This window comes from Chelmon rostratus, chromosome 24 (genome assembly GCF_017976325.1).
Source record: "Chelmon rostratus isolate fCheRos1 chromosome 24, fCheRos1.pri, whole genome shotgun sequence".
NCBI classification, from domain to species: domain Eukaryota; kingdom Metazoa; phylum Chordata; class Actinopteri; order Chaetodontiformes; family Chaetodontidae; genus Chelmon; species Chelmon rostratus.
This window is the reverse complement of record NC_055681.1, coordinates 4,653,063-4,665,450: the sequence shown is the minus strand read 5'-3', so window position 1 is coordinate 4,665,450 and position 12,388 is coordinate 4,653,063. Positions and strand designations below refer to the sequence as shown.

General features: G+C 40.7%; 1 protein-coding gene across 1 annotated transcript; it reads left to right on the top strand.

Annotated features, from left to right (window-relative positions):
- The first annotated feature begins 1,096 nt into the window (after nt 1–1,096).
- Nucleotides 1,097–11,212, top strand: gca (grancalcin). The gene is made up of 8 exons (XM_041966350.1): nt 1,097–1,237; nt 2,060–2,287; nt 3,497–3,566; nt 6,578–6,621; nt 6,747–6,894; nt 8,407–8,520; nt 8,745–8,803; nt 10,088–11,212. Exons 1-8 carry the CDS (start codon nt 1,214–1,216, stop codon nt 10,112–10,114), a joined length of 714 nt encoding a protein of 237 aa, XP_041822284.1. The 5' UTR covers nt 1,097–1,213; the 3' UTR covers nt 10,115–11,212.
- The last annotated feature ends 1,176 nt before the right edge of the window (nt 11,213–12,388 follow it).

The window sequence follows — 12,388 nt, the reverse complement described above, 5'->3', positions numbered from 1 at the left end:
AGATGTTTGGTTAAGAAGGAGGCATGAGACACCACACAGCTTGACAGGAACTTGTGGCGTCCCCTGCACCCTTCACCACCTCCTTCCCGTACAACCCAATACGCTGCTTTTCTGTCGACCTCACGGTACGTTTCCTCTGAGTTTCACTGAAGGGTGAAAACCTGTGCAGGTGTGGGTCCTCTAACCGCTTTCACAGATGATCATCTTTGACATAGAAATCAAGCATGATTTGTGAGCATGGTATATTTTAGAAGCGAGTGTATAATAGTTCCTAAAGTGCTGAAAAATATACACTGTCTCATAAGTTTTATTATATTTAATTTCATTCCAGTTCAAATTTGTTTGATGTTGCTCGTCATTGTTTTTTGTATGTTTAAGGCATTTTATGCTTTATGTAAAGCACTCTGAGCTATCTCTGCTTCTGTTTAAAAGGTGCAAACTGAATCTAAGTGCCATATCTTTAGTTGCAGAAATAAAATACAGAGTAGATTTTTGGCGTTATATCACATGGCATTCGCAAAAGTCTAAAAAGCACCATCTAGTGGTGAGTGTAAGCCATGCTGGACAGCCAAATATTTTTGCGAAAATCATAATAAAAAAAGCTTTTGAAACATAGTTTCTGGATCTCCAGCTTTGTAAAAATAAAAATAAAACAGGTTCTGGTATGGAATTCAAGCATTTGTACAGTCATTCTGCGCCATTAAAAGATCAGAAATACGATTTTAAAACCGATCACATCACAAGGAAAAGAACACTGTCACTTAAAGATTCGTTGAAACATTTGGAAAGTGGACACTTAACGTGATGGCAAATGGGAATGTTATGCTAGAGCTAAAATATGGTATTACTATACTGGGCATAGATTTGTTAACAGCTTTGATAGATGTATATGTTTTTTCTTATTTATACATGTTCTGATATTCAGTTTTTGAGTTTCTACTGATTTCGACTGTCGTTGTAGGGGAATTCAAATTTACGAGAAGTACTTAAAAGCCGCACCAAATACAAGCGCAAGGATGGAGGGCGGGTCGTTTTCTCCCCCCCTCGCCCATTGGTTTCATCTGTTCATCAGTCAACTCACTTCCGCATTCGGCAACTCGGATATGACGCAGTTATTCAGACTTATCGGAAGTTCCAACCGTGTTAACAGAGCAACAGCGTCCGTCACACTTCAAAGATATTAAACTTGTGACACATTGCTCTGTTTCACCAAATGGCTTATCCAGGCTACGGCGGGGTGAGTAAATTACATGCAGCCGTGATTTTGTCGTGACACGCGAGCTACATCCGTTAGCAGAGAAGCTAGCCGGGGGCTCTCGTGTCAGTGAATTTCCGATAATGAGTTAAAAGGTGTGCTGTTACATGTTTCCCTGTCTTCCTGTAGCGCGTTGGATATAATGTCACCGCAATATGTGACTTTGTTCCCGTTTGTCGTGTTAATTCGGAGCCAAACTGGCTTTCCCAGTTTATTCGGAATCTCTTCCGGGATGAATTTATCTTAAGCCTCATTGCCTTTAGCCTACTGACTGTGAATGTGAGAGGAGGCTTGACCAATAGTGTGATATGCTAATCAAAACCCTCTTAAAAGCGTAAACACTGTATTTTAAGCTGTAATAGAATTAGTTTGATATAATTTATACGACACCTTGTACAGTTAAATGTGTGCGAGTGAATGCACTGCCCCCCAGGCAATCATTAATTGATTACATGGCCCACAGGTGTGTCTATTCTATTTTTATTCTCCTGTCTGAGAGTCATTTGGCCTGCAAAGTAGAAATGAAATCTTCCAGAAATGGTGTTAGAAATGCTCCGAAACATTAGAATGAAAGGCAGGACTGAGGTTTGTACTCCTAAAGAAGTTAACCTTTTGCTAAGTGAGCCCTAAGTTTTGGCTGGAGGCCAAAGGCAGGCCTCCAGAGGCGACAGGGTCAGTGCTGCAAGTCAAGACCTCAAGAATAATATGGGACCCGTTGGAACATTTTTGACACACGTACTGTACAAAACTAAATCTGAGTCTGTGTGTCTTTATCTCTGCTCTCTGATCTGTTTTCTGCCTCAGTATGGGGGCCCAATGCCAGGCATGCCAGGTCAGGGGATGCCGCCTCAAGGAATGCCAGCAGGGCCCATGGGAGGCCCCATGCCCGTGCACATGGGTGGGCCCATGGGAGGCGCACCACCCCAAGGGGGATATGCCCACTTTGGAGGAGGCTATCCAGGCACGTACGGCGCTGCACCCCTAGCTGCCAATGATCCCATGTGGGGTTACTTCACAGCCATAGCAGGCCAGGTAAGCTAGACAAATATCTCATGAATAACTAGAAGCGTGCATGTTTATTCTACATGTAGCCTTTTCTCTACAAGGCCACGCAGGCTTGCTGTAACCTTCACATTTCAGTTTGGACAAGAACAGGAAATTCCTGCAGATATTTTCAGGTTTCATGAAACAGTTCATTGAGCTCACAGTTGAGAGATATTGGGGATCTGTCTCAACTTGATTCCACTGTGCCTCAGTTGTTGTACGTTCCATCAGGGCAAATGACTGGCTTTACAGTGAACAGTGTAAGCAGCTTAAAACAGTGGATTCATTTAGAATTTGTATTTTATGGAAAGTTTAAAATCGCTAAATAAAAACATGGAGTGAACCACAATACAAATTGTTATGTGTTTCATTTTTGTCTGCATTAATGCGTCATAAATAAAAATGTGTTAACATGACAGTTATTTAGCTTTCTGCCTTTATTAACTGAATGAATTGTTTCATAGGGAAGTGTCGACAGCTAATTAGCATTATCTTACAGAAAACACTGGTTTAATGGGGGACGATATGCTAATGCTAATAGATGTAGGTATATAGTTAGAAGAAATACAGGACAGATTGTGCACAATGTCACTGTAGCTGACTGCTGTCACTTTGGTTCTGACAACAAAACAAGGTGCTGCATTTCAGAAAATGTGACCTAAGACCTGCTTTGAGTGTCCTTTATTCACCCGTCCTGTAGCCCTGCATTCCGCCCCTGGGCAGGGAGTTCAAGCTCTCTGCCTTGTGGACGTCTGTTAGCAATTATTATATCCTCTGTTAAACCAGTCAGAGTTTACTTTAAGTTAACACAAGCTAGCTAAGACTAATGAGCTGTCACCACTCCTCCTGTAAGTGTCTGTTTGAACAGCTTCCTGCAGCAAAATCTATTCATAAAAAGGAAATACAGTGTGTTTTTATTTCTTTATTTGTTTTCATTGAGGCATTTTAAATCTTCCACACTAGACATAATATTTAAGAGTCCACTAACGCTAGAGTTGCTCCGAACTCAAATGTTCTCCCTCTAGCTTTTTTCCCTGTTTTCATTTAGCGTAGTGTATACAGCACTTCAGTGGTATCATACACAGCGTTTCTCCACTCTCATCGCCTCACACTTGACCAGCAGACCGGTCTCCTCAAAACGTTGTTTATTCCTCTGAGAGTCACACATGACTGAATATCACTTCCTATTCCGTGCAGGACGGCGAGGTCGATGCCGAGGAGCTCCAGAAGTGTCTGACCCAGTCTGGTTTCACCGGCAGCTACACTCGTGAGTTCACTCTGCCTTCCACACAGGAGCAGGACTGACTCCTGAATCATAGTTCTCCCATGAGTTATTTTACAATGCTCAGTTAGGCTTAGCTCATGTGGGGTGTTTTTATTCTTGCAAGGTCGGCATGTAGGCTGTATTATTTCATGCATTTAACAAATGAACAGCTGGGGCAGAACTCAAAAAGGATCTTATCTCACCAGCAGCACCTGCAGTCAGTGTGCTTTAATAATTGTGGTCTATGCTCTTTTTCACTTCCCCCTGGTGCTTCATATCAGGATAAAAATGGAGCTAACAAACAGCTAAAAATGGTATTTAAATCACATTTTCCTGGATAACATTGGAGGTACAAAAACGCAGTTTAGTTGTTAATGTCCTCTCCCATCAGTTGTCGATGACGAAGGACTCCCGCATGTATCCGCAGTCTGTGAGAAGCCGTCAGATGTGCACTCTGTTGAGGGGAAGTGTCTCGTTAAAACCACGATTGAAATGCGCGGACTGTGTCCACAGTGATTGGTTGACAGCTGACTGACAGCTGACTCGAAATGTGCTCCAGATTTCTTGCATGAGACAAAGTCAAATATTGACTTGTCAAGTAGGTTGTTCATCAAACACCATCTGCATGTTGATACGCTTATTTATTTATTTTTTGACGAGTCTGATTGGTAATCCTGCACATGGCACTGATTTCTCTGGGCAATGACTTGAAATCAGCCTTGTTTATTCATATATTGCACTTAATGAAATATTAAACCTAACACGGTGAGAAAGGGAGAAGTTTTGGGTTGATGCAGCGCTGAAATCCATCTCTGGAGTTTCAGTTAGTTGAAGTTATCTGAAAATGTAGAAGTATTTGCTGAAACACTGATGCAGTGAGCGCTTTGCCTGCAGCAGTGACGTGGTGACTTCAATAAAATTGGGGTCAAGGGTTGTGGTCTATGCTGACTCAGACTGTGAGGACAAAACTCGAAGCCTTTTTCTGAACACGCCCCCACACATGAAAGCAGGATGTGCAGCTACTGCCCTTTGTTAACCCTTGTACCTTTTAAATGACTCACTGTCTTCCACTGTGATGCACATTCTTCATTAACTTGGTTCTTATTTGCATGCATATTAGTAGCATATTGGCTCTTTTTTAGTCATTACAAAGCAGTTCTTATGTTGTCATCTGCATATCCATATTTAGGATATCTATATTTAAGTACAAGGCCTTTAAGTAAGAGTCTTCCCTCTACAGCTGATTGATAGGAAGTAAATCCACTTGTCAAAATCGGACAAAAGTGAAGTTTCTAAAAAAACAAAACTTCAGAGGTTTGAACCATTTGAATATCTTTGCATCCACCAAGAGACACACTACTTTTTTATTATTTCAATACTAAAGTCTTTCAAAAGATCTGCATACCTGCACATTACAAAATTGGCAAATTAAGTAGTGTACTGTACTACACCGTGTCGTCGAATTTTTCGATTGTTTCAGCTTGACCTACATTTCATTTTCGATCAATGAAAGTGACATCATGTGTGCAGAGTTTCTGATCGGTGCTGGAAGATTTCAATGTCCCGAACAAACGGGGGGAATTCCAGTCAAATATAACCAAAATATGATTATAGGTCCTGTTTCCCAATGTTTTTATGTCCAAGTGATTAATGGAGACCACAGTTTTTGTTAGGGATTTTGTTTTTTGGGTTTTTGTGTACGTCCACTAACAAGTTCAGACTGTTATTCTAAGTGTCTGACAACATTATGCACTGCAAAAGTAAAATAAGTCAGGATGTCTGACTGTCATTGTAGACTCAACCTGACTTCAAGCTATCTAGTTAAGCCTAGTTAATGCAAAAGGAGCCTATTATTACTCAAAACTAGGGTACTTTAGCTTCAAATGACTTTAAAAGAAATCTATGAAAGTCTAGTTTTTAGGGAGCAAAATGAGACCTCATGCTCTTAAGATAAGGAAGCATGACAATTCTCTCAGAAAAAAACATGTTTTTTATTAAGAACTGCAGCTTTCAATATTAAAACTGCAATTTTACAGCACTTTGTTTAAGTTTGTACTTCTGAACACACAGGATCACTTTTGAACAAATGTGAAAGGGACCCCACAGTTTCAGGGCAGTAACAGACTATGACACACCTACCTTAAGTCAATTTTATGTATATCAGTATTATTTCTAGTCCATACCTTAAGGGGAGGGTGTTATGGTGGTTATCAGGTCATTGTGCAATGTACAAATTATGTGAGAATACATGTATACAGTGTAAGCCTCACTGTTTGAATTGTGACTTTCACTGTAACTTTACCAGCTGGGACCCACAGAGCTGATGCTTGAAATGAGATGTCTTTGTCCTGATGCACTACTGATTGAAATAAGACATGTAGCCTTGAAATGTCCCTTGTACGTAATTAAAGAAATCTGAATTAAAGACAAAATTGCTTATCAAGGCAAGGCAAGTGATATTTACTTGAATTAAGGAGAAGAAGGATCTTCCTTAGACGGCATTAGATAATCCATTTATACTAATAACAAGACCAACTAGATTTTTTAAAAATCTAAATATAAGATTATTGCACTTGGTTAGATCAGCAGATTTTTACAGTGTGGAAAGAATTCATACAGAGATGTTTGTTCAAGAGTAAGATCTGTTTATTTTCCATTATTTTCATTGACAGGAGAGACATGTCTGACTTCAACAGATGTTCCCAGTAAACAAACAAAACAAAAACAACAATAATCTCTGCACAACAGAAACTGGCCCCCGTAGCTCCTGTCTGCTCTGCAGCTGCACCAGCATGATTGATTGTTTGTCTGGATTTTTTTTACAATTTGAACATAAATTTGGATTTATAATATTTGTTGACAGCTCTAGTAAGAAAGGAAGCATTTGTACCCTCAACCCCCAGAATAAGGCATTAATAAGTGCTTGATAATGACTAACACAGAGCCAATATGCTACTAATATACACGGACTGTTGCAGCTAACTTAATTAATGCTTGGCTTGTTTTCTTCACAGCGTTCAGCCTGGAGACTTGCAGGATCATGATCGCGATGCTCGATGTATCCTTTCTGCTTCCCTCGCCATCTCTGCTCTTACCTTTCATTCATGCTCATCGTGGAAATGTGTTTACAGTCGCTGTGTGCAGTCAGTAGCTGTTAGTAAACCTTAAGCACGCTTCCACCAGAGGGACTTTACAGGCAAGATGGGTTTCAACGAGTTCAAGGAGCTGTTCACGGCTCTGAACGGCTGGAAGCAGAACTTCATGATGTTCGACCAGGACAGGAGCGGCACTGTTGAATCTCACGAGATGAACCAGGCGATCAACTCGATGGGTGAGAGTTTTAACAGTTTAACATTAATGTGGTCGTGATAGCATGACTGCTGTTGATTAGAATCTTTAATGACACTTAATTAGACTTCATAGGAGTCAGTTAGGCTCTAATCTGTGCTGAATGGTGTGATCTGTGTCTTTTTGATCACAGTAGAGCATCCAGGGGTCAGACAGCCATTCTACATATCATCTACTGTTCAACAGAGGAAAACATTACACTAATTACTACCTATGCTTCATATTCTAATAATCTGAAATTCAGATATATTCCTCAGAACTGACAGTCAGGTTACAAGAGGAAGGATTAAAGCAGGCAGATAAAAATATTTATTTACTTCTGTTGCATTTTGTTAATATCAGCCAACATAGTCTTTTTGTACATTAACATTCAGATTTTTTTGAGTAGAATAGAAATATGACCAAGATACAAACTTAGTATGTTGTTTTACAGTGTAAAAATCAATTTGTCAGTGCAGTAAAAAAAAAAGGTATATAAAGTATGTTTATAATATACCTCTTATGACCTGCTATAACACATTTGGCCACTTGAGGGCAGCAGAAAAAAGTTGTGAGCAACACTGATGCACTGTCGTCATTTTGAGTTGATCAAATGAATGTTTTAGCTGACAGTTGCTTATTTATACATCCAGCAGTTACGCAGCAACATTATCGTTTATATACAAGTCCAACATTCAGGCTCCTTTTTGCTCAGCTTTTGGTCTCTAGCTCCTGACAGACATATCTGGCTCTTTAGCGGCTGAACGCTCCACTGTGTCCACCAGCTAGCGTCTAACCGTGTCTGTCTGCAGTTTGCTGCTGAGCAGGTGGCGTTCAGAGCTTTTTCAATGAAAACAGCAAAGTTGCAGCTGGACAGCTAAACAATGGGCTGAAACCCAGTTTGCAGAAATAACCTGATATAAAACTCATTGTCATCAAGAAGCATCTCTGTCTGAGTGTAACAGAGTTAAAAATAACTATCATGAGTTTCTTTAGATGGGAGTCATTTCCTAAATAATAAAACAGATAATTTGACTCCTTGTCCTAAAAGTAGGACCATAAATGCGACACTGGAACAATTTTTGGCCAGTTAGGACTGATTTCCTGCTCTGACGCATTTGTTAATGTGCTCATTAGAGACCACAGTAACTGATGCATGTAGCATTGTTGTCTGCCACCCGTGTTTCAGTCACTGAGTGTTGGTAGTGAGTAAAAATACCTGCTGTTTTCCAGACTGATGCGTTCATGTGAATAGAAAAGGAGCTGTGTGAAGCTGTGGGATGAGGGAAATAATGTGAGGTGTGAGCTGGCTTACTGTGACACAGCGAGCGTGCTGATATGATCATTTGTCAGCAGAGATGTAGCAAACGCATTTACAGTAAAGTGTTGTTATTTTTAGCGCTTTGCGTCCATGTGAAGTCGCTCCTTTGACCCATATCTTGACAGGGAACAGTGGTGTCTGCCAACATGCCACATGTTGAAATGGGAGAAGATAATCTGACATTTTTTGTTTCAGGCTACCGCATCAGCCCTCAGGCCCTGAATGTCATCATCAAGCGCTACAACAAAGGAGGAAGGATCTTCTTTGACGACTACGTGGCCTGCTGTGTCAAACTGCAAGCTCTCACAGGTAGGAAACGCAGAAGCGGGATGAAATAACCTGGCGGTGGACAGCCACATGTGTTTAACGTGGGCTGACGGTGAAATTGCGTTTGGTTTCATTCCTCCTGTAATCCCTGTTGTCACCTCTGAAGTGCTGTGGTATTCTGAATCTGTGTCACAAGGTGTTGTGGAGTGAGCTTTATTGAAATCGTGACGCTTCAGTGCTGTGAACGTTTACTCTTCCTGTTACAGAGAACTTCAGACGGAGAGATACCATGCACCAGGGATCTGTCAACTTCCAGTATGACGACGTAAGTCCCGGTTTCTTTTTGCAGCCGATAGGTTGCAGGTTATTCAGCCTATAACAAAGGTGATGATGGGATGGAGGAATGGAGAGGGAGATTAACCGTTTGTTTCACTTCATAAAAAAGCCTTTCCAGCTTTATTAACCTTCACTTGAATGTTAACTCAGATTTAGATTCAGCAAACTCATCACTGAACACGCTTGTCACACTGAGGCCTTGACACACGTGTATGGATATTTTATTAGCTAATTTAAAGTTAAATTATATGATCACACAAACGATTCTGTATGCTCAAACAAGCACGTCGGGCCAGTAGGTGGCGATAGAGACAACATCAATGATATGTAACTTTAAAACAACAAACTACAGTTGCTTATTATTTATTACTTTGCAGTTATTTAACATCTTTCTGTCACACGACCTGGCTGCACTAACCAAATACAATTTGTTGTTTATTACACAAAGCAGCAGTGTGCATGCATTAGTTAAGGTTGCACGAATACACAGAAACTAGAATTGTAAAGAATCTGTTGTAGTGACCTAAAACACTATTTGCATGTAACGAGAGGCACAAACAGAGGAAAACATTTGTTTTGCAAAATATCAGTATACGTGTGGTCAAGGCCCAAATCAATCCGCGAGGGGGTCATGAGGTTTGATCATTTGCATGCCAAAGAGCTTCGAGTCCTGCAGTAACAGACCCCGGAAAACATAATTTCAGGCATGTCAGCAGCTGTGTTAGAGGGAAAAGTATTACTACAAGCCTCAAACGCTGTGTCATCATAGAGCTGTACTGTGACAGACAAAGACGGAAGAGTTTGACAGTTAGATGCTAAAAAAAAAAAACTTCTGTCCATGACTTACATGATATCTAACCTCTCCGGCCTTTGGCAGCCATGTTGATAATGTGGTGGACAGAAAATCAGTTTTGCATTGAGCTTATTTATTTAAGAAAAAAGGAGGGACTGGAAAAAATGCAGATGAATGATTAGGATTCACCTGCTTGTTTCATTGTGCCCTGATGCAGGAGAAAGCTCCTCCTCTGCTGTCCCAGTGACAGAGAAACCTTACCATACCCTCGCTCCTTTGGCCCCTCACTTTCCTGCAGTCCCTAAATCCACCTGATTGCCCTGCTCGTCTCATTGTTAAGGACACCGGTGCATAGGCGTGTTGTTCTGAGCTGCAGTCTCAGTGTTGTTTCAGGACGTCACTTCGAGCTGCTTGTGAAACAGCGTTTCCAGTCGAGGACTGTTTGGTTGACCCCTCTGTCTCTCATCTCCCTGTTAATAGTTCATCCTCTGCACAATGGCCATCTAAGTGCTGCTGTGTGTCCCACACCACGAGGTCAGGGCGTCCAACGAACCAATCGGTGGTGCTTCTGGACCGCTGCCTCAGAGGAATGCAAAGGGAGGCCAGTATAGTCGACTGAGTTGCCATGAGCTGCGACAGGAAAGTACTCATTGCTTGTAATGCTTGCTGTAATGCTTTAGTGTTGTATGTCACACAGGAACGTGCTGAAGATGTATCAGGTGCACACACACACATATATATATATATATACAGACTGTGTATTAACATTAGAGGGGAATGGAATTGATTTCAGAGGGGATTATTATACATTTCAGCGTTTTTAAAGCCCTTATGTGGAGGACTTTCAAAATAAAAGCCTCAGACAACAGCACATTGGTGTTAAAATATTTTGAACTGTTCTGTACACATAGGGGCTTTAAAGAAAGGGGGTTTGACAGTTTCAGTGGATCAGTGTAGGAGTGAATCTACCAACTAACTTCTATGAATTGGAATATTTTGCTTTGGGTCTCAAGTTTTGGAATGAAACTGCAACGTGAACTGATACTGAAAGGCTCATCTGACCTGTGAGACACCTATTGTGCCATGATAATCTCTGAATGTATGGTCTAATACAGTATATAAGAATCATTTATATAGAACTTTGTAGTAATGGCAGCATCATGATTAAATGTTAGCACTTACAGATGACATGATGTTGATTTGACTTATACACTGAACAGTTTTGCTATCGCTAATACATTTTAACATGTGCATTTATCTGTTGCAATGATATTTTTTGTGCAGGAAACAATGTACACTTCTGTTTTATAAAACTTCATTTGAGCCTAACTACAGTAGATTCTAGGTGCATATTAATGTGATAACAAGCCAAAGTGACTGACAGCTGCCATAAATGATACTGAGATATAAAAGCATTACCGTGCAGCTGCAGGATGTTCATCAGCTTCAGATCTTGCAGCTGGAAACTTTTTGCTCTCCATGTTTCAGTTCAAACACAGCTGGTTTTTCACATGTAAAACCTGCAGTGAAGTCACCTCTGCACATACCTGATGTTGTAGTAAAGATCATATTTTGTTACTCATAATAAACACTTTTTAATCTGTATGCATTCAGTTTATTAATTTATACAATTGCGCGTTTCCCCCCCAGTCTATTTACACAATATATTTCTTTAAATATAGTTAAGAACAGAAACATTCAAATTAGCTGTTGAGTGTTGCATTGTATAAAATACAGTGGCAAACATTTAAAAAATGCATAAAAACAATTGTGAACAGCACTAGATTTAAAAAGTGACATTTATATCCAGTACAGCAAGTTTTCTAATCTGTGCAAAAGTTTGCAAATCCCGTGAAAGTTCAGTAGACGACTCTTCAGGCGTCGGACACGTCGAGTTAGGCTTTAGCAACTTTTGTTCTACATCTGTGCTCGAGAAAGAAAGCTTATCAAAGAAACCCCCCCCCCCGCGCTCTGCTGGAAACATTTGTATTGTCCATCGTAATCCTGCATTCGGATAATATTCCCCCGTCATCTCAGTTCTTACAGTGTAGGAAACGTGAGCCGCTTCATCCTCACACCTGATGAGATTTCATCATTTGTCTCACACCTTGCAAACCCCTTGCATCACTTCCCCACGTGGTGATGTCATCACCGGGAGTGAGCGAGGAGGCTTCCAGGGGCACAGAATGAAGCTCGGCCTTAAGGTGACAGTAAAGTGTAGAATAAATTCAGAGGGAAAATGATGTGAAAAATCAATGTGCAATATCAAATCAAGATTAACCATCTGAACAGTAAACGCAGCACAAAGCTCAAAGCGCCGCCTGTCACTGACGTCTTGCTTGCTACATTGAGAGGCTAGGCATCGCATTCATCACCTTCCCATCAGCAGTCAACAGCGTTCTCACTAACAGCAGGGGTTTTAAAAAAACAATAAGGTACATAGAAAAATAATGGCAAATGAAATACTTTGTTTTAGAAAAATAGGTCTAACCAGTTTCTAAATCTCTGTTTGAGTTATGTGCGGGACCTTACGATACATGTCTCACATGGCCGATCGAGACCTTTACGTAATTTAGTCGAGTGCGGTCACCATGCAATACGTGAGCTCGTGTGGGGATCTGTAGTTAGAAAACTAAAATGACTAATTCATTTCTTGTCATGCAGTTCACCCTAAAAAACCCAAAATGGTTCAGTACATTTACATGTGTGACAGTGGAGAAGCAGGTTTCTGTTGCATTGGATCGATAAAGGCTAGAGCAGGCTTATAAAGCTAAGGCTATT